Source organism: Pteropus vampyrus, unplaced genomic scaffold (assembly GCF_000151845.1).
Source record: "Pteropus vampyrus isolate Shadow unplaced genomic scaffold, Pvam_2.0 Scaffold179, whole genome shotgun sequence".
Taxonomy (NCBI): domain Eukaryota; kingdom Metazoa; phylum Chordata; class Mammalia; order Chiroptera; family Pteropodidae; genus Pteropus; species Pteropus vampyrus.
The window spans coordinates 736,821-759,942 of NW_011888960.1; the positions used below are offsets into that span (position 1 = coordinate 736,821).

The following is a 23,122-nucleotide window of genomic DNA, read 5'->3' on the forward strand; positions in this document are numbered from 1 at the left end:
CCCTCCCCGCAGCCCCTGGCAGCCCATAATCTACGTTCCAGCTCTATGGATTTGCCCATTCGAGGCCTTTAATATAAATGGAATCGCATAATATTCTGTCTGGCATAATGTTTTCACGGCCCATTCATATTTTAGCATGTGTCAGCACTTCGTTCCCTTTTACCGCTGACTAATATTCCTTCGTGTAAATATACCATATTATTTATCCATTGATGAATAGTTGATGCACAATTGGGTCGTTTCTGCCTTTTGGCTGTGATGCTAATGCTTCTATGAACATTCGTGTGTAAGTCTTGTGTGGACACAGGCTTTCACTTCTCTTGGGTTTATATCTAGGGGTAGAATTGCTGAGTCACATCACAATTCTGTGGTTAACTTTTTGAGTAACTGCCAAACTTTTCTCCACAGTGGCTGCATCGTATTATACTGGCTGCACTGTTTTACATTCCCACCACTCGAGGTTTTAAATGACACAGAATAACAAATCTAGTGTCCTGCAACTTATCCAAAAGCCAACCTACTGACAGAGTTACTATCGGTATTTTAATGTCACTTCAAAGGAAAAGTATTTGAAACTCAGAAAAAGGAATAGCTTTCTATTGAATCAGATCCTCAGAAATCCAGTGGAGGGAATTAGCTTTGGGTTTTACTTAAAAGCCAAAGAATTTATTATTATTTTAAAATCTGTGCATGACTGAGAACTTACAGTGTTATGTTAATATTTACTTTACTTGATGTCATTGAAAATATTAATCTATAAATGGGCACTTGGCCTTCAAACCAAACAGGTTTCTGGGCCCTCATCTTGTTAGGGAAAAAAAGTCAGATTCAAGTATTATTTATAAAATGATCACATATACATTCGACATACTAAATATATGACTGCATATTTGAATATGACATCATAACACAGATGAGGAAACAGTCTGTAACATGTTGTATAAAGTTGTTCGCATGATGTAAACAGAATTGAGCAGCTTCCCAGCGTGGAGGATACAGCACGTCACGTCGCAGTCACAGAGGAAGCAGTGCTACCTGAAAGGCAAACACTCTTGTCAGAATAAGGCCACCGGTGTCTCGGCGTCGCCTGCCTTAACCTTGAACGACTGCTGAGGAATTTTTCTCCTCACCAGCCACGTTGATTATTCTTCACCCTTTTGGTGCGGCTCCAGACTCAAGATTCCGTGACCCTGACTTGAGCCCCCACCTCTGACACCTTCCACTCCAACAGAGACATGGGGAGAAGAACATGAGATCGGCAGCAAAGCAGATTTGGTTGAGGATCCTAGTTCACTGACATTTTATCAGCCGGAGGATATTGGGCAAATCGCTTATCTCCTCTGAGCCTCTTAGTTCACATGTAGAATGAAGGAAATCATCACCTAACTTCACAGGATTGTGGACACAGTTTATGATAAGCAACAGTGCTTCAAACGTAGTAAGAGCCGCGTGGGTGTTCGTTACGTAAACAGCACCAAAGTCATTGCCTGCGCATAGTCAGCACTCAGGGAATAACCGCTGGTATTCATTCAGACACTACGCAGATATTCCTCGAGTGCCAGACGCTATACCAAGCACCCTGTAGGGATACGGCCAGGATCGAAACAGACCAGGTCACTTCCCCAAGGAGCTTGTGTTCTAGTAGGGAGGGCAGCGAATACATATGTAAATTACTAGCCAGTCATACTACGTAAGTCTCATAGGGGTTGGAAGGTGGCTGAGGGCGGGAGGTAGGTACCGCGGTGCCATCTAGGTGCAGTGCTCAGTGGAGGCCTTTTCTGCAGAAGTGACGTTTAAGTAGAATCGCTGCTCACGTTTGTCTTCGGTATTTTCTCCTTGACTTCTCCCTGCGCATCCTGGTGGCCGCGCCCTTGTGCTCCCGATGTCCCTGTTTGCCTCAAAATTTGACTGAGGAAAGAGGTGAAATCAGGAAGGTTTTTGATCTGTAGCTCAGTACGTTAAGGAAAGGGTGGAAATGTTAAAATCCTGAGTTTATGCTTTCCCCGGAAAAGCTTTGCTCCCAGCGAAAGGGTATCGGCCTAGGGACCTCGTGGCCACACTTTATTTGATCACCATCATCGCCTAAGTCCATGTCAAACTCCAAACAACAAAAACGCTAATGGCCGTCATTCATTAAGTGCCAGACACTGAGCAAGGGCACTTACACATGTTTTGTCATTTAATCCTTACAGCTAACTTTATGAAGTACGGTAGCCCCCTCCCCCGCCCATCCACGGGAGATAAATTCTGAGACCCCCAGTGGATGCTCGAAACCACAAATAGTACCGAACCCTGCAGATGTTGTTTCTTTCTATACATACATGTCTGTGGGAAAGTGTAGTTTCTAAATCGGGCACAGTAAAGAGATTAACGATAGCTAATAATAAAATAGAACAGTTATAATAATACACCGTAAGAAAAGACGTGAGTGTGGCCCCCGGTTCAGGTGGCCCCTTGCTGAAGCGTTTCGTACTGGCTCGATTCTTTCTGGCGCAGAGCATGGCCGTCAGTCAGATGCGTTTTCCGTTCAGGTCTTCCACCTGCAGATTTAATGCCTCTTCCATCCTAACTAAGCACTTACCAGGCACTGTGGCCATAACTTTTGCAGTTCGAGGCGTGACAGCGAAGCTAGCACACATTTTTTTCCTCCTTCACAATTTCACAGATAGGTTTTTTCTTCCCATCGTTCTTAGCCGCCTCAGCATTACGATTTTTTTTCTTTCCTTAACTTTCACCTCTCACTTAAAGGAAGCACTTCACGGCTTCTCTGTGGCAGATCCGACTTGCCAGCCTCGCCGCCCCCGCGCTTCGTGTCGCTGTTAAGTAGAACGAGGGTTGGGTGAACACGAGCACCACGATACCGTGACAGTGGCTCTGACCGAGACGGCTGCTTGGCGCCAGATGGGCGGGGGAGCATCTGCAGCGTGGACACACCGGACAAAGCGATGATTCACGGCCCGGCCGGGACAGGGCGAAATGCCACAAGATTTCACCATGCGACTCAGAGCAGCACGCAGTTTAAAACTTATGAATCGTTTTATTTCTGGAATTTTTCATTTCGTGTATTTGGACCTCGGTTAAGCATGGGTAATTGAAACTGTAGAAAGTGACACCACAGATAAGGGGGGGGGTCTACTGTAAATATTATTTAATGACAGATGAGGACACGAAGGTTTGGATGAGCGAAGAGACTTTATCCAAAACCATACGGCTGGCAGTAGCAGAGCCAGGATTCAAGCACCCACTCTTTCCACCTCCCTTGTCAGCCTGCGGTGTTCCCGTCAATACTTGCAGACTTAGAAAATGCTTCATCTTAGAGGATCGAAATTATATAGTTTAAATAGAATGTAAATGTATTACATATTTAAGGATTTGATAACGTTTACTTCAGTGAACGCATTATTCTATATCAGGTGTCTTATTAAATAAGGGAGTTTTAAAATTCACCTTTATTGTGCAATAAAGGCGAATTTCTATTCAAATACAGTATTTCTCTAATACATGCCAGGCACTGTTCTCAGTACAAATACTAAAATCCTAGTATCACCGCTGCTGTTTACTGAGCACCTTCTATTTTTCACGTGTTATAAGATTTAATATTGACAATAACCTTCACAGATAGGTATTTTCATCCTTATTTTGTAGGTGAGAAAACAGACTCAGAGTGACTGGTAAATATCTGAAGCTGAACAGTATGTGGGGAAGCCAGACACCAAGGCTGTTTATCACTCTCTGTTCTGAGTTCTGTTTATCAGAGCCCTTCCTATGGCATTCTCTTTGACTGAGAAATGCAGAGATACAGTCTCGGCTCTCCAGAAGCGAAGCCAAAGATACTATCAGTGTGGGCCGATAGACCTGATGATTTACATACACGTTATAAACTTTATCTCCTTCAATCCCCACAGTAACCCTCATCAGAAGATGGTAATGGTGGAATGATGTAGGTGGTATTATTAGTGTTATTATAAGCTATCTGCCTAAATACCCGCCATCTAAGGCCTTCTGATAAATGGTATCAGACAGACAGAATGCCGTGTGAAACCGAAGAGGGAAGGCGGGACACTTGCAGTGGGACCTCGGGCACTTGTGGGGGAGCTTGGCTCAGATGTTGGGAAAGTGATCATCTGACCAGGCTTTGGAAAATAAGAATGGCTCTGTAAAGCTCTCCGACGTTGTCACCGCCTGACAGAGGGCGTGCCTAAGAGGAATAACTTGGTCGCACAGCCAGTCGACGGAGCAGGGATTATAATTTGTTCTGCCTCACCCTTTGGCTGGGATCTTGACCCTTGCCTCCAACAGCACACCAGGACAGACTCAGCATTTTGACATCTCGTTGTGAACAAAGCCAAGTCCCCGATTCTCTCGGACTCTGGAAACAAATTATGTAAGGTTAAAGGGAAAAGAGAAGTCACGAAAGATCAGGGTCAGCCAAGTGAGCCACTCCTTACGAGTCGAAAGATCCCGATTCTGCCGTTGGTCTGTGTACGTGGCCTTGGACCTCAGTTTCCTTGTCTGTAGAATGATGTATAGGCCAGTGTTTCTCAAGTATTTGCATGCCTCTGAATTACCTGGAGGGCCTCTTAAGACAAAAATCGCTAGACCCCACCCCAGAGTTTCTGATTCAGTGTATCTGGGCTGGAACCCAGGAGTTTACTCTAAAGAGTTCCCACGTGATACTGATGTTGCTGGGTCGAGGACCAAACTTTGGGAACCACTGATCTCTTCGCTGAGATCTCGTTTCTTCTTCAGTGCTCTATTTAAAAACCCAGGGTAGAAATCAGGAAGGCAGGACCAAATCGTGCCACCTTGAGCAAGTCACCTAACTTCTCTCTGCCTATTTCATCAGTAAAAGTGGGGCTCTTAGTTCCCTGTGGCACAGGATGAATGAGAATCAACTCTCTCATTTAGAAAGAAAAACTCTTTTAAAAAGAATGCTCTATATAATTGTCAGTTGTGCACATCCATGTGAAGTGAAGACTGCTTTGGCAGAGCCCCTGAGAAAACTGTAGTCTAACTTTTAAGGCAAAAAAAAAAAAAAAAGGAAAATGTCTCTCCCTTTCTATAAAGAAAAGGAAGCTTAGTACAAGAGGAAATGTACCCATGGAGAATGTACTTAAAATCGAAATGACCCACGAGGTACTTCATCCTATTTGGCAGATAAAAGTTTGCCTGCTATCTGTTTAACAAATTAAGTTTTAAAAACAAAATAATAAATAGAAGAATAATAACTTAGACTTCTCGGGGCACCTGAGTCTGTGAGCCCTTCGGGGTCTTGGCACCCAAGGAAAAGGGGAAAAAAAGATCTTTGTCTCTGAGGCTTTGAAAGTCGCTTCCTGAGGCATCAGGGTGGCTCTGGGGGCCCCTAACAGCCGAGGGGCTGAGGTGCCTGGGGCACGAGTCTGTTTGGTCCAATAAAGAGCCAGGGGAAGACAAAATGGCTGGTAAGTAATTCTGCTGTTTCATCTGGTGCAAAAAGAGAAGGCAGAACCCCAGAATATTCAGTGAATCAAAGCACAAAATGTGCCCTGCGTGTGACTGCAGGCCAACCCCTTCGCGAGAACATTTCTACCCTGAACGGAGCTCTCGCAATTGAGGCTCACATACGATAGCACACGTTTTAAACCGTGGTCACCCTTTTGTTTTTCTGATAGGCGAAGATGAGGACGAATTTGAGAATTTCATGCTGCCTCTGACGGTCTCTTTCGAAACAATATTACAAATATTCAACAACAACTTTAAACAAGAAGATGTAAAGGTGGGTTCGTTTCCAAGCACGGGGAAAGAATTTTGTCCTTCCTAGGATACCTAGGTGCAGAAGGCTCTGCCTGCGCACGTGCGCCCCGAGCCTCATCCACCCCACGTTCTGGGTTGCACGTGTCTTTGAGCCCTACTTTTCATATAAATACTGAAGTTTCTTATACAAATGCACTTTGAGGTCAGCGGTGAGTTTGGATCGTCCGTTGATGATTAGATGGCACAGGTTCGTCTCTCGTGGCAGTCAGCATCTTTGAAAGAGCATTTCTCGGGGGTACGCCACCTTAAACCTCCCCGTTCCGTCATCTACCCGGCCCTGTACGTTTCAGCATGTTTATATGGAGGAACGCACAAACATACACATGCTAAAACGCTACGTCTCTAAATATTTTTTTAAACAAGAATTTATATAAATCAAGACTTTATTAAATGGCTAGGCATATATGTATAAATAGGAGCTGGGCTTGAAGTATTGCATTCTTAAACTGAACAAAGTGATTAGGATAACTGATAGCTAAATAAGGTTTTTATGTGCCTGTGGGAGCCATATTAGGATTGATTTGACAAGTCAGTTCAGCTGTGGCAACAGTCATAATATCTAAGACAACATTATGTTTTATTAGTAAAATCCTTAAGTGTAGCAAGCTGTTTGTGACAAAACAGCCCCATATTTTAATGTGGAGGGTGGGGAGCATAAGATCTGCTAAATAGGAATAGCATCTTCTGAAATTGTAATATGTCGGGGCTGTATTAAGTAGATTGACACTGATTATTATTTTTAAGGGACTAATAAATGTACTCCAGAGAACGCAGGCACCTTTGTTGGTGATGCCTGAGACATATTTTATTGCTCTTTGAAATACATTGAAAATATTAACCATCATTTTGAATGGTTCCTCCTCTCTCTACCAAAAAAAAAAAAAAGCAAGAAGCCAAATAGAAAAATGATGGCCTTCGATGGTTATTTTAGTATAATTCTTCTACCAAAAAATAATTAGCCAAGTACTATACCTTTTAATTTGAAATAGAGTTTTTGAAATGAACATTTATCAACATGGGATTGTCACAGAATTGTAAAACCAAAAAGGATCGTGGGGACCGACTTCGTGTTTATAGTCTTGCTGAAATTCTTCACCCGAATTTCTACTCAGGTTAGATGTGTTTTTTGAGGTGTTTTACAAATATTTTTGGTGACCAGCAAGATCTCTGCAGCTTTAAGGTGGCCATTGCTACCCTTTACATGAGAAAGAAGCGAAGTTCAAAACCACCATCTTCCTAAAAATTACATTTGTCTCATTTGAAGATTTCATTATACTCCAAGCCCGTTTTGATGTAATCCCATCTAGTTTGATAGAAACCATCTTCCTCGAGTCATTTTTAATGGCGTTCCAGTGATATATCCCTAAACCAGCAAGTTCTTAACGACCCTGGAAAGTGACTGCTTGATTACACTTTAACGGTATTTGCAAATAAAATCACAAGTAATTAAGGGGAAATCTCCAGGCTTTTGAGCAAGTTTGATGCATGATAACTGCCTGATTCAGCTTCATCTAGAGTAATGCTGTGTAGGCAACAGCTACCGAGATCAATAGCAACGTAATGATAGTGGCAGAATTAAGTGAGTAACCTGAGAACTGTGCCTCAGAATGCATGCAGCTGCCACGAACCAAGGCCACACAGTGCACTCCGCGCTTCCGTCCTAAATGTTCATCAAAAGACGCCCTGCAGGAAAATGGAGTTAGATGCTCTTTATTGCTGATCGTGTCTCTTGCCACATTTATCAGGGAAATTGGATTAGCAGTTGGCAGCTGCAGGTAGACAAGATTCTGCAGTGATTAAATATGCAGCTTGGCTGCATTTGTTGTGACAGACCTTTAGTAAATTCTACTGTAAGCACCATCTGTCTAATTTGTATAAAGAAAACTTGGTGCTTTAAGCTACCCGTAAAGAACTAAATCTGTTGCTTTATCATAAACAAAACTTTTGCACTAAATGCTTTTAAATGTAATTTATTAGGTTAAGGCTATTTTTCTATCACGATGAATAAATAATACATGCAAAAGTGCTTTCAGGTACTTCATTTCGCAAGTACTAGAGATAAAAACAGTTCTGTTTTGTTCTTCAATAAAGTATTTAGTATTCCAATCCACAGGAGGTGATGCTGTTAAAATATCTCTATGAAAATGCCTCAGGACTGCTATATTCATTTAATTTGCAACCCTTACCAGGATTTTCTAACTCCCTATTTATAGATATTTTTCAAATGCGGATTTTAGGATGAACATAAACATTAAGGACCCGTGTTGCCAAATTGAAATACGGTTGCGAGGGGGAGGAAATGCTGCACAACTCTCAAATTTATAGGTTTGTTTTCTTACTTAGTCCTAATAAAATTGGAGAGAACATTGAATTTTTGTCTTGGGTTTTTCTCTTCAAAGTAAAGGAAAAGAAAGAAAGAAAATGCTGTGACAAATCCTGACTCTGAAGCATTAGTTCAAAATATATGTTTTTCCCTCATATTATTGTATCCATAGTAAACCGTAGTCCAAAATACTCCCCTGACTCATGCATCATTTTTGATTTGGCCATGACGTCATCGGTTTTAAGGAAAATGAATGAAACTTACCAGAGGAAGAGGAGCAGTTAAATAGGAACCTGCTATCTTTAGTCCCTCCGTATAAACTCCACAATGTTAAATTATTTAAAATCCTTGATTTTCAGCATGCGCACATTAAAAGTTTTCGCACTAAGTGCCAAATGTTGCAAACAGCACTTTAACAGAATGATTTTGCTTTGATCCCTGTAGCAGTTCCTGAATAATTTATCACAGGTTATTGCCTTAATTCTGGAGAGGGATAGAGCAATAAAGGCAGATGAAAACACTCCAGTTGAAACACCTTGGGGCCTGCTCATTCCTCTGACACGGCTCTTTTGTTGGAACTATTTAGAGGTTATTAAGATGTGTCTCCAGAATTAAGAGTATGCTGTAAGGATGAAGACAGCCATCTTAATTCTAAAGACAAAGCACAATGACCCTTCACCTTCTTTTTCTTTGTTGTTATTATATAGTAGAATTATGAGGGTAATATTATAGCTGCCCCCAGTAGTGCCACTACAGTAAAGGGTCTGTCAGACTTTCCATTAGAAACCCTATTTTGGGGGTCGGGGTGGAAGGAGCCGCAGTTCAGCTGCTTCCTAGACCATCCGTCTCACACTTGGCACACAGACAACTGTTCACCACGCCGCACACTGAAGCAGGGAGCAGATTCTCCTCAAGCCATCTGAAAAGGAGTCCCCAGGACCAGACACCCAGACCTGCCCACCTCCCCAAAACAACCTCGCTAAAAATATGGGAGCCGCTCGCGTGTCCGGTCAATCAAGTGTTGACCAACCGTAGGAGAAAGGCCACTTTTCCGATAAACCCCTTCGTACGCTTTTAAATGAGATGGTGAATCGTGGCTCCTCCTCCCCAAAACTTCAACCAGATCACCTCTCGCTCTCTGAGATCGTTTCATAGCCGGGTTGAGCTCCTGGCGAAGTTTCCTGTGTCGTGCCAAAACTGGGTATGTTTTGGCTCTCAGGAAAGTATTCAGTGCTGTATGAGTATCTGTGTGGATTATTACACAGATACTCTTGCTGCTTTGAGACAAAAGATATTGCTCGAGCATAAGAAATCCGTTTCTTAACGTTAACGCCGCATTTTCCTGCTCATGTCAAATCTTTCGAAAACGTACACTTAGTTATTATGTTGTTATATTCTTTCTCCTCTCTATAGTAACATTCTCTAAAATTAAACACGGATATATTTTCAGTCAATTAGAGCACGTCTATTATCTTCGAAGGAAGAAAAACTTGTAATAAAATCAATTTTAATCTTTTTGTGTAATGAGGATAGTCTAAAATGTTTTGAGAGCCCTTTGCAGTAGACATAAAGAAAGTGAAACTCATGGTCCCTATTGATTAGAGTCGAATGGTGGGTACCTTATATATATCTATCTATATATATATATATCTATATATATCTATCTATATATATATATGCGAAAATTTAAGATTTTTTTGAAGAGTACCCTGTAAGTGTACGTAATAAAAATAGACCCAAAAGGTCACTTTAATAGAAAGACTGCATAGCTAAATGCTCAAGAGCAGAATTACTCAAAGATGGCTTCTTAGAAGATCTATTTTTTTTTTTTTTCTAGAGGCCGTGAGAAACGGGAAGCCACGAAAGGGGGCAGGTTCCAGGTAGTGAAGATAGGTTACATAGAAGGCAAAATAGTTTTTTTAAGAAAAATAGCAAGTCTCATGAGAGAACTATACAGGAGACTAGCCAATTACAGAAAAACACGGACTGGCGAGATTATGAGAGGGAAAAGAATAAGTCGTTTAAAGAAGCAGGAACAGGTCTTCGGGATTTACAGATTCAGAAATCGAGATGACCATCACCCTGTAAACTGTTAGACAGTATAGAAACTGAGTATCCTTATAAACAACTTCCAGTTACAATGAGTCACCTATTAGGTGCAGTGGCAGGAAGATCAGAAATTTATAGACACCTCTGACAGGTTAACTGTTTAATACTTTGAAATGTTGTTCAGCCAGTAAGGTGAGGGTCATGACTCATTTCCAGGTCCCTAATGATGATTTAAACACCTTCCTAAAGAGGTTTTCATTTTTTTACTGAAGCGTGAGGGGGGAATGATCTGGTCAAATGAAAAGTTCAGAGACCATTTTCCGGCAGATATTTCCACTGAAACAGTATCTTCAGAAGTCGCAGTTGCATATCTCAATTATCCCACCCCCTTGCTTTGCAGTTCTGTTTATTTGTGCTCTTTGTTCTGACATCCTAGCATCTGTTCATGGGTTTTCTTTTTCTCTTCCCAGGCATCAGCCTAAGGACAGCTTAATTAAGCATCCACAGTACAAGTCAGATCTCTTTTAGAGTCAAGTTTTTTTTCTCTCTCTCTTTCTAAAACTAAATATTTATGGAGACGTGCTCTAATTGACTGACAACATATCAATGTTTAATTTTAGTGTGTACCAAAATGCTCTCGTTAGGCATTTCTACATAAGTTTATTAAACTTATTCCTTACAATGCCTCTGAAAGAGATACTGTTAGCCCCTTTTATAGATGAGAAACTGAGACTGATAAACTACCGTCCTTTAAGACTTACAGCTAAGGAGCGCAGCTGGATTCAAAATCAAGTCTTCCGACATCGAATATAGATAGAACTCTTTTCTTTACACCTTTTTCTTGCTTGGGGAATGACAGTGCATCTCTGGGTATGTCACGCTACTGATAGGTTGCCTGGCCAGTTTTATTTTGTCCTCAGTCACTAAGGATATTCCTTTGGGATCTCGAAATGCTAGTGTGCTTCCAGGATAGACTCCGAATTACATAGTGGGGCTGATTTCATGCGAGCCAGTGTGGTTAAGTTTTGCTATTAAATAATGTCTAGACCTCTAGACCCTGTGCATTTCTGTTTTGTGGAATTATCAATCCTCTTTTATATTTTTCTAATTTGGCATTATTCAGAAACAAAACATTAATCTCCATGTTCCTACGCTACTGGAATTACAACTTAGCTCAATTTATAAGAATCAAAGTGGAGTTGGTCAGCAGGTTTGATGGTCTGTTTGTTTAAAGAGTCTATGGTTTTCTATAGAAAGGGATCTGAGCGAGACATTTTAGCTAATGAATCAAAATCAGATATGTGGTCATTATTGCCTGATTATTACTCCATCTGCTCTGTGCTCACGTGAAAATCAATTACTGTGTCTCTTTCCCACTGACAGCGTATGTTGATCGGGCTGGCAAGAGATCTTCGAGGGATTGCCTTTGCACTGAACACAAAGACCAGCTACACCATGCTGTTTGACTGGATGTATCCTTATTACACTGTGACAATACCAGCTCTGTGCACAGAGGGATGCCAGGCCCCTCGCTTTCCTTTAATAGTATGGCACAGTAGGGAAGAGGAAACAAAGCTAAATGAACTAATGTGTAATCAGCTAAAAATTACAGCACAGTGGCAGCAGAGCAGATAACTGAGCATAGCATTTGGAGACCAGCTCAGAGAGGTCACTTTTTTGGTGTCATTAAATATTGACAAGTTAATGATCACATCCCCACATGATTGTTTATGTTGGAGTTGGGGGCCAGGGGAGGAATCAGGCTAACATCTTTAACTCAGGACTCGTGAATCCTACCATGTGGCATTTTCGAGGAGGTTCGAATTTCTCCTTCATCTCAATTAGCAGGACTGAGAAGGTCACCTTATCTCTTTAAGTCTTAATTCGTCATGCTACAGTTTTTCATCATCGTGAAAATATTAGTGGACCTAGAAAGGGAGAAATAAGTGGTCGGAATTTTTCATTTGGTATATGTGTTTACCTTTGCCAAGCCTTAGTACAGACAGCAAAATAAACACAGAGACAAACATCCCCCACAGAAATGTATCATCATAGAAGAGGGAAAAGAACATGGACTTTGGTGTCAGGCGACCAGGCTTGAAATCCCAGCTGTTCATTGACTGTGTAAAGCTTGGCAAGTCATTTCACCTCTCTGAGCCTCAGTTTCCTCATCTTAAAAAGGAGACATCCAGTATTATGGCTCATCGTGACCATTGAAATAGGCGACGCAGTTTGTGTAACATCTGAAACGTGCGAGAGTCATAAAAGGTCAATATTGTTTTAATAGGATTGTTTTGTTATTGTGTGGATCCTCAAGTCATATAAGTGTCATATCAAGTTTTTCGTGCCTTTATGCATGAAATCATCAGAGCACATGAGAAAAATTCTGTAGCCTCAAAGCTATTCTAATTTTTAAGTTCCACTGTGACTCAGTTGCTCCTTCCAAGTCCTTCTTATCCAAACTTCCCTCATAAATTGCAAAAGAAACTTCTTTAAGGCAATCTTCAACTACCGATGGCACAGTTACGGCCAAAAACGTAACTAGTCGGGGTTCTGGGCATGTTTTGGGGGGAAGTACACATTTTTTAAAATTTTAACGTTAATTCGAATACTGACTTACATTTTACTATGAAAACCTACTTCATCAGATTTATGCGCCCACAGAAAGGTTAGAGACAATGTCATGGAGAATCACGTACGTCCTTATATCAGGATACTAGATACATGTGCAGAGATTGTAGATTTTAACGTGGAAAGTCATACAGTTCTTTAAGCTGTGATTGAGAAACTGGAATTACATATGACCCTTTTATTTCTCTAAACATAAATAGAAGCTCACAAAGTAAAAGTTTTATTTATTTGAGAAATCATAACATCCTAGTTTTTGCACTTTACATGGTGACCTTGAAAGCAAGCCACAACTCTAGAATGTCGCAGTTAATGTTTCATGTTTTCCTCATCAACAATCTCAACTAAGAGTCAAGGTCAGAACCTTCTCCCTCGGTGTCAAAGAATAGAAATATCTTCCATACGTGGTACTGCCAAAAATTTATAGAACACACTATAATTTAAGTTTTTAATTAAGGCTGTTTTTCCATTTCCTGACTTAGCTCTTTCTTTTTGGCACCTAGCTAAAGTGAAACTTTTGTCCAGCAGGTGGCAGAAAATAGCAAACAGAAAACCTTGGGATTTGATGTTTTGTTTTGAACTAGAAACCATTGTCTCCTTTTGACCATAGATGCCGATGTTATTAGGGTCAGGGATGGGGGCCGAAGTGTCAACTATGCAGGAAGCTGTGCTAGATTGCCAGACGGGTGGCTCGGTACGGGCCTTGCTTATAATAATTGAGTTTCAGTAGCAAATCAGCTTCCTTGGGAAAAGGCCAAAGGCTTTTCATAATTGTATTGACAACAAAATGAATATGATAAATGGTGTTCATTCAGTTGAGACAAGATTTATAGTTTTCCTTTGGGCCAGGGATGAAGAGCAAATATTTATAATAATAGTAAGATTTGTTTAAAAGTTACATTATTTGATAATTCAAAAAGCTTTATTAAAATATTTTGAAATACTTTAAGCAGTTTCAGGTGATAAAGTACAGGTTCTTTGCAAAGTATTCCAGTAATGTAAGAATGAATAAGTATATGATTAAAAAAAACATGCATATGAAAGTCATTTATTCTTCCTGAAATATTGATATGTCAAACCGTCAACGGTGATTCCTACATTACGGCTGGGGAAAGTTTATTTGCCTTTTATCCACGTAAATGTGTGTTCTTTAATTTGTTATACAGTCCTTAGCATGCAGAAGAAACATTCTGTAAGAGCACATGTCATCTTAAAGTCAAAACGCATTTTATTTATGGTGATTATTTGATAAAATGCTATTTTAGTGGTTAGCTATTTAATTCAAAAACATTTCTATAAATACTGACTGCATTAACTGCTACACGAACTTCATTGCTCATCACTCTGTCCCTCCAAAACTAAATTGCCTGAAACAACACAGCAACCATGTTGATAAATTGTTTCACTACCAGAGAATTGAAGACTCCCTGATATACTTCTTTGCTCCTGTAGTGAGAATGCAACAGTATGAAAGCACCTCACCTCTCAGTGCATGAAGTCACCTTGTTTAAACTTTTCCCAGATTATTCTTAGACTGAAGTATCAAAAAACCAAAAGGAAAATGAAAAAAAAAAAAAAATTAAGGAATGTGTACGAAGCTATTTCTTCATAGTCAGTCTTTTAATGATCGTAGTCTGATCTTTGAGTTCACTGTTTTTCAATCAGGCCATCAGTTCTGTTTGTTAATATGCATAAAAAATTGTACAAAGACAAGCCAAGACCCCGATAGGCCAATACTACCTATCTCTCAGGTCTGTCGTAAGGAGCGAACTGACATATATATAAAGAGCCTCGCACAGTGTCTGGCACAAAGTAAATTCTCTGCCACTGTCACTGTAGTTCCTTTCCCTAAAATACGGAATGAGACAAAGGGGTCCTGTTTGCTCGCTTACTCAGCGCATTTCGCAGGGACCGTGTTAGGTTTCATGAGGGGTGTAGATTACTTTGAATCAGATCCTGCCCCAAAATAAGCTTATAGTTTGGTAGAGTCACGTCGATACCTACATTAATGACTATAATAAAATATAGAAGGTAGTAAGTGCCATAACAAAGATACAGATGGAGAGATGGTGTTAGCTGGGGAGTCAGGAACGGCTCTATAAAGGTGAAGATATTTCTTCGGCTCTTATCAAATAAGTGGGATTGGACTATTGGAACTACAAAGTAAGCGCCTTTCAGTTGGCCTCGGCACAGGTTTAGAGAGGGGAGTAGAGGAGATGTTTTTTATCGATACCATTTATTTCGTGATTGGAAATGCAGATTGTCTGAGACCCTTGAATATCAGGCTAAGAAATTTAGAGCCTTTTTCCATAGGTAGTATAAAGCAATTGATTGTTTTAATTGACTAACAAAATCAGAATTGCATTTCAAGAAGAAAGTAATCATCGGTATGCTGGACAAACAGAAATAGGGAAGAAAGTAAACTTGAAAAATAACTGTTCGGCAAGCATTTTTTGAGTGCTCAGGGCCAGGCACGAGAAATCAATAAAAGGATCGCTTTTTGTAAGAACAAGTAAAACACATTGCTCTTTAGAAGCTCACAAGCGGATGTAACAAATAACTAATCAACAATCAGTGTGTTTTAACAAAGATGTATGCAAAGGACCGTGTGAACATATGAGAGAAAGAGAGCGGTGTTTTGGGCAAAAAGAAGAGGCTTCCCAGGGAAGTGAAAGTTGAACTAGGTGTTAAAAGATGGACAGACAGGGATTTGCAAGACAGAAAGGAGAGGCTTCCAGCAGCATTTGCCTACACGCACGAAGGTACCGAGATTTCACATTCACGGAAAGCTTTAAAATAAGCTCCGAGCTGGCAGGCTATTTCTGTTCTGGACCCACATCCTCACACCCTTATCTCCTCACAGTGTTAACAAAAACTCTCATTGCCTTCTATCTTATGATGCTTTCTCTACTGTGAAATCCCAGAAGGAAAGAATGATGTTTTTACTTATTTCTCGTTCAAGGGAGGGGAGGGGTCCGGCTCATAGTAAGTACTGTTAACTACTGGATGGGTGGATGACGGATGGGTGGATGGATGGATGGGTAGGTAGGTGGCTGGCTGGCTGTTGTCAAGAAGCAAACTTCATGCTTTTCATTTTTTTCATATTTGACATCTCATAAGGTAATATCGTATCCTAATGCTTTTGATTTTTCATTTATCTGGTGTGGGCCTTAGGAATTCATTGAGGAGACCTAGGTGAAAGCAGTTCTATCTGTGCCCCTCCTACCTAAGGGCGCCCAGTGTCTTCTTCCTGCCCGTATGTAAGTAACCCTCGCAAGCCAGTGGAAAATTAAACTCCTAACGCGGGTTCTGAGGCTCAGCCGTAATCTGAACCTGGCACTCTCACTCCGAAGCCCTCTTAACCAATATCACTCATTTTCTCGGTGGCAGTCACCTCTGTCAGAAGCATATTAGAACTGGCACCACTGTCATTCCACACAGGAAAGGGGGCATCCCCTCAATATCCCCCGGCCTCATCCCACGGTGAACGCAGCATGCCCTGAAAACTGCGATGGTCCCAGGGCCTTCGGAACGCCTTGGGAAAGGGCTTCGTGTGCTCCCAATAGTCCTAGATTCTGAGATTTGGGTCTTTTCAGTTTTCTGATGAGCCTTCCAGGTGCTTTCCCACTAATGATCATCGAGTTTGTGCTCGTGAAATCTCTTAGTGGAGTAGTTTCTTACCTGTGCCCTCTGCCACTGCTTCGGAATTTTGCTACTCGGAGCATCCCTATCATGTGTCCACCCCAACGCAAGCATGAATTCCCCAGGAATAAAAGCCATGTCTTAATTACCTCTGGACCCTTGGCCCCTAGCACAGTGCTTAGCACATAGTATCTACCATCTATCAAAAATAACCGATTTTCTAGTCCGTAGGAAAATAAACAGTAAATTCTCTGACAACAGCCAAAATAGAGTTAATCATCAAGTTCGCTGATTTTATTTGTTTCGTTTTCATTCAGCTGAAACCTCACACATATAACCTCCTCGTATCTCTCGTCTCTGCTTTATTTCCTTTGTAGTACCTTCTAACATATTGTGTATCTATCTTGTTTATTTTCTGTCTTTTCTTATTAGAATATAAAGTCTATGAGGGCATGGATTTTTTGTTTGGTTCACTGGTATCTCCAGAGAGTCTAAAACAGTGACTAGACAGTTAAAGAATAGGCCTTCAATAAATACTTGTTAAGTAAATTGTTTTAATATTAACAAAGACAGCCTACCATGGTATGTCTCAAGAGAGAAAAGTATTGCTTTGTGTTCTTTTAAGGAGCACGTCACTCTTAAGGTATTAGACGGCTTATTTTCGTGGAATGTAATGTGAATTATTTCCCGAAGCTCGAACGTGAAATGCACCGTTTAAAAGAATTAAACAGGTAGCTTCACTCAGATAACGCTCCTCCTCATTTTCAGGCTACAAGTTTACAGCAACGAATGCTTATCTAAATCCACTCTGTGCCCGGTGTGTGCATACAGTAAGTGCCTAGGTCCTGCCCTCAAATAGCGTATAATATAACAGAAGAGATAAAGTACCAAGATAGCACTAGCACAGCGTACACCTCCACGTGCAGGGGACACGCCCAACCTGTCTCAGGCATGGGAGGGGATGTCAGGGAAGCTTCTCGGAATAACCAACATCTGCACTGAAATCTGAGGGACAAACAGGAATTAATAGGGCATAGTAGGGAAGCACAGGCGTTTGCCCTTCAGAAATGCACTATGCCATGGAGCAGACGGATAACCGAGCAACCAGCCCTAATACTGTCTGTTATGGTCAGAGGGCTCTTTGAATGTAGGTGAAGAAGAGATTGACGGCTTTCGACAAAATAGGGAAAGTCTCACGGTGCTGGGAGTCGGGGAGCTCGCAGATACAGGGATGGAGGAGACGAGACGGCATCGGGGGCTTTGTGGGGAATTAAGAAGGGCTGAACCATAGGCAGGGCGGGCGAACCAACAGATGCGGCTGGAGGTAGACAGGGGCCGGACCTTAAAGGGCCTGGTAGGCCATGCTAAGGAATTTGAAATTTATTCTAAGAGCAGGGAAGAAAATTGTGATCTTTTCCACCACGAGAGTTCAACCGACCCATATCACACAGAAAAGAAACGCCCTTAAATGATTCAGTTCAGCACTTTTCATCTGAAGCAAAAAGACAAGTACGTTGGAAAACGTCGGAAACAGAGAGGCTTAGAGATTAGGAAAACGAGAAGGAAATGAAGGTGATGGCAGAGTAAGAGTCGTGTTCTGGTTTGTTTTGCTGTAGTTTCAGGCCTCTGTTTTGTATTTGTGGGTCTATTTGGCAGGGAGGAGACCAGTTACTAACGGGTCAAAGAGCTAGTCGAACTGAGTCAGTTTTCCAGGTTCCGATGGCCTCGGCCACTGGCTTCTCAGAGGCATACGCTCCTTAGTACTGATGAGCACGTTTGAGAAGTCTTCCTTGGATGTATGTAGCTGGGAATACCTCTTAGTGACACCGACTCTGAATAGATTAAAAAATTACCCAGTTTTTCTTCACGCTAATGTGCCCCGTGTCCCCACAGTGGGACCAAGCAGAGCAAATCAACAACTTAAAAAAAAAAAAAAAGAATGTAGGTAATTTCTAAGCTGGGAAATAGATACATGGGGTTTATTATTACTGTTTCCTTCTACTTTTATGTATTTTTAAAATTTCATAATGAGCAACATTATTCCTTACATAGTTTGATACCCAAGAAACTCTGATAATAATTCAAATGTTTTTATCCTCATTAACTAAATTTATTTTCCTTTTCTACAATATTAAGCATAATTATTTAAATGTGTTACTTATATGATACTTCAACAGTGTATCTTTTATTTATGGAGCATGCCTAGAATAAAGCAACATAATATATGGGCTTTGTTACAAATAAGAGCAACTCATTTGCCTTCCCAAAAAGGTAGAGCTGTTCAGGTTAGGGAGAGCAGTTTCTAAGATCGCCATTATCTACGAAACACGGAACAAATGTGGATTCCTTTTTTTTTCTTTTTAAGTGGCCCTCATCCTCAGGAAACTATTTCTTTTGACCCTTAAATTCTTTAACAGGATTTATGAAAGGTACCCAGCATATCTCCCCATTCTTCAGAGGGCCGTTGAGCGGTGGCATGGAGAGCCAGCATGCACAACTCCCATCTTAAAACTTATGGCAGAATTAATGCAAAACAGGTAAGAGCTGTGGCGGCAGAGTGAGCAAACAATCTAGGTGGCAGCAGTCTCCAGAGATCCGAATTTGCTGGCCTCGTGTGTGTATATTCAAGGCTTAGCGAGAACCCAGGAATAAAACACGATGATCAGTGAAAGCAATACAATGAGAAATGTCGGCCAAGTTCTTTACAAAGAAGGACTATAGTATACTTAGGTATATGTGAGGATTATGGGAACTATAAAAAAATGGAAGACTACAGCCACCATTATTTAAAATAATCAGAGGCACAAAATGGAGGAAAGGCAGCTATTTTAACTTTTTCTGCTGAACTGCAATTCTGTAGAGTTTTAAAGCAAAAAAAGAAGTTTAGAGGTCTCTGAGTTGAGATGTTTTATTTTATGGAAAAGGGAACTGAGTCACGGAGCTATTCGGGACAGAGTTGGTCTCAGGAGCCCTGGGGATTGTCCTTGCTTTGGCTTCTGAGTTCTCCTTCTTCTATGCCAAGACACGTGTATGTGGATGGTTTGTGCACTCACACTTTTCATTTAAGTAGCAACTACAGCACCTCTCAGAAATTGCCTAGTTGACCTTATAATCTGCATAGACCAGCGGCGATTCAAAGACTCTGCATACAAATATTAACGAAGATGTAACTAAAAGAGAAAAACTTCAACAAGCTCATTGGTTTACCTCTTTAAAATATGTCATTGCGAACGTGGCTTAGTGCCAAATTACCTGTCACTTAGACATCCTGTTTCATCAATTCCTCTTGGTAAACCGCATGCTGGAAGGGAGATATCCAGACAGAGAAGGAATATGGATTGCAGCTCTAATTTTATCTCTGGGGCCGAGTTTTTCACAGCAATAATTTAAAATTTTTGGAAAAAGACCTGGAGAATAAATGTGAGTATTATTCTTTTGAAAGCTGTTAGGTTTTTTAAAAACCATTCTCGTAGGTGACATAAATACTAAAGGAAAGGTGACATATCAGAAATTTCATCTTAGAAATGTAGTTTTTATTCAATTATAATTTTTTCAACCAGGTAATCGATATTATATAATATTGCTACAATGTTCAATACTAAAGGAAAAACATCATTGCATTGTATGTCATATTTTCTATGTGCCATAGGTAGATAATTTATATCTAGCACAGTTATCCTAATGACAACCTAGTGAAAATCAGTAATCGCAGAAAATGTTATCTTGTCATATTTCTCTAGAATCTAATATTTCTCTAGAATTACGAATATACATTTCTTTTTTTAATCAAGAATTGTATACCAAAAATCAAATATTCACCATATTTCTAACAAGTTACAATTGCACTTAATTCTAATGCAGTTTGAAAAACCATGGAGAAGCAAAAATTTTCTGTTCCTGGAAAACAAGACTTCAGCAAATGTCTTTGCTCTTTGATATTTCTTTGACCTGGTTTCATATTTTTTTTGCTAATCCTTTTAGAACTGTATCATTATTTCTTGAAAGCACAGCGGCAAGGCGTATTAGAGCCAGTTGAAGGCAAAGCGATGTTAAAAAAGCAGATATTATATCAGTTTGGCATGTCGGTCCTTTGCTCTGCTCATACTGTTCCCCCGCCTGTCAGGAACCAGGGCAGTAGAAGTAGAACTTCTGGGATTTGTTTCTCTTTACTTGAGCCGTGTGCAATAGAGACTATAGTCTGTATGTAATTTCATGTTTGAAATCTGCCTGAAGTATCAGGTGATTCATTATGCATATGTGCAGTATTAAAGGTTACCTAGACTTCTCATCTGTCACTTCAGAATTTGTTTTTAAAGTGTGTGTCGGTCGCTGCAGGAGCCCTCAGAGGTAAACCTCTATCAGAGTAGCTATATAAACTTACGTGTGCACATCCGGGTTTTTTGTATTCTTGTCAGCCACGTCGCGTGAAAGGAGAAGGCCAAGAGGCCTGTGATACGGACGTCAGGACATTCTTCTGACGCGTAAAAAGCGAAATCATGGAATCGGCAAATGAATGAAAATAACTTTTCTTAATCGTCCTAGTATGCGTAATGAGAAAATTAGCATACATATTTTACCGACATTTATTTAATGGAATGACACTTCTTAAAAGTGATAATTGTACTGCTGCTACTTCTAATAAATGAAAATGCCAAGCATTTAAACCTACTTCTAATAAATGAAAATGCCAAGCATTTAAACCTATATTTGGTTTCTTTATCTACACGGATAGTCTAATTTTTTTTGCTATATTTCTTAGATCCCAGCGTTTGAATTTTGATGTATCATCTCCTAATGGAATTCTTCTCTTCAGAGAAGCTAGTAAAATGATTTGCACTTACGGTGAGTATCTTTTTCCATATTTGTCTCTGCAATATAACTTTATCTCTTTGGAAGAAAGAAAGATGTTAGTTATTTTGTTATTTTGAACTTCATATCTATATACATTTGCGACGTGGGTAACAGGAGCACAAAAAGCCAGGTAGCTATCATGTTGGCATCAGGAGAAGTAAGCAGTGTGCCTTTCACTACAAATCATTCCTGACCAACCTGATGAATTTCTTTTGGATAAAATTGCAGTATAAGTATGCAAAGGGAATACGCTAGGAAGAATATTGAAAAGTTATGGCGTATTCAAAATTGCTAAAAGTTACATCAGGGAGTTTGCTATCTTGGGCTAAGGAATGCTGAGACCAGTATGTCACCAGTACTGAATTTTGGAAAAAATATCCTGGTAAAGAGCAGTAACTACTGTAATATAGGGACTTTGGGGCATTACACCCCTGGAATCGAGGTTCAACAGTAGAGACCGTCCTATTCAATTATAGTCAAAAAGTGTGGTTAGTGGTTCGAATCGGGCCTTAGAACTACCATAAACCCTAATACGTAACAGTTCCGACAGCTTCTTCAGAGAAATTCTCATCTCTGCGACCATCCTGCGGCCAGGCAGCGGGGCAGGATGGCTCGGTGTCCTCGTTCCTCCACTCTGCCACGCACGGGACACCGACCGCGCCTGGGCCCTGTGCACGTGCGTCTCCTCGAGAGATGCCGCCTCGTGTCCCCTTCTTTTTCGCCTGTCTGCTCTTACTTTCCCAAATCAGTAGTCAACCCCAGACATACTCGGTCCCAAAAATTGCCTGTGATTCTCATATTTCCTTTTGAGTGCCTATAAACAGATTTTACAAAATTCCGTAAAGCTCCTTTATTTTACGCGCACGTGTGTGTGTACGTTAAAAGCATATTACTTTTTTAAAAAGTAAAAGCCTATTTTTTTTAAAAAAAAGCAGGAAAGCAGCTTTAAATTGTTTGTACTTCAATTCAGAACACATTCTGGGGCTCTGATCTGTATGCATTGTAGGTAGGCCTCGGTCAAAAATGCATAGTTTCAATCGTACATTTGATTTTTAGAGTTTGAGATTGTAACAGAAACTACAGAAATCGCCTAATTAAAGATGGTAAACTTGCCCTCTCTTATTTTCATCTGTACCAGCAACTACATTGCCACAACTTTTGCATCTTTTGAAAATGGACACATTAGAATCATGTAAAGTAGATATGTTTTGCCTCCTAAAGGTAAAAATGGACCCTTTTAAAATATTCTCAGTACAGTTCGCCATATTTCCGGTGTATACTAATTCTTTTAGTGTCTGATTCTACAAAGATATATGTCTGAACCTTTTTCTAAAAGCGTGGTACCTTAGAAAAAGCATACTTCGGGGAGACGAAAAGACCTGAGTACCAATCCTAGTACCAACTCTTATAAATTCCACAGTCTTCAGCGAAGACACTACACCTCTTCCTCCTTAGTTGTGTCTCATAAGTAAAATTAAGAATACGGCTGTCCCTCAGTGTCTGCGGAAGATTGGTTCCAAACCCCCCACGGATACCACAGTCCCCGGATGCTCAAGTCCCTTGTGTAAGATGGCGTAGGATTCGCATGGAACCTGTGCTCGCCTACGCTACAGCACGTAGGCTTCGTTCGCGTGGATGCAGCATGGTGCTCGGCACGTGACAAATTCAGGTTTTGCTCTTTGGAACTTTCTGGAATTTTTTTGTAGATCCACGATTGGTCGAATCCACAAGTGCAAAACCCATGGATGTGGAGGACCAACTATAGCGACTAGTAGTAGTACCTACTGACCTCCGTCCCTGTCTGGTGAGGATTAGAGGTGGTTGGCTGAGCCGGTC

The 23,122-nt window shown here is 40.7% G+C and overlaps 1 protein-coding gene across 1 annotated transcript in view; it reads left to right on the forward strand.

The window, feature by feature from the left end:
• Positions 1-23,122, forward strand: part of RANBP17 (RAN binding protein 17) — a 264,866-nt gene that overhangs the window by 192,120 nt on the left and 49,624 nt on the right. The window contains exons 19-22 of the mRNA XM_023537142.1: positions 5,652-5,755; positions 11,549-11,637; positions 18,865-18,972; positions 21,195-21,277. Of these exons, the coding sequence (XP_023392910.1) occupies positions 5,652-5,755; positions 11,549-11,637; positions 18,865-18,972; positions 21,195-21,277 (384 nt within the window). The remainder of the gene's footprint in view (positions 1-5,651; positions 5,756-11,548; positions 11,638-18,864; positions 18,973-21,194; positions 21,278-23,122) is intronic.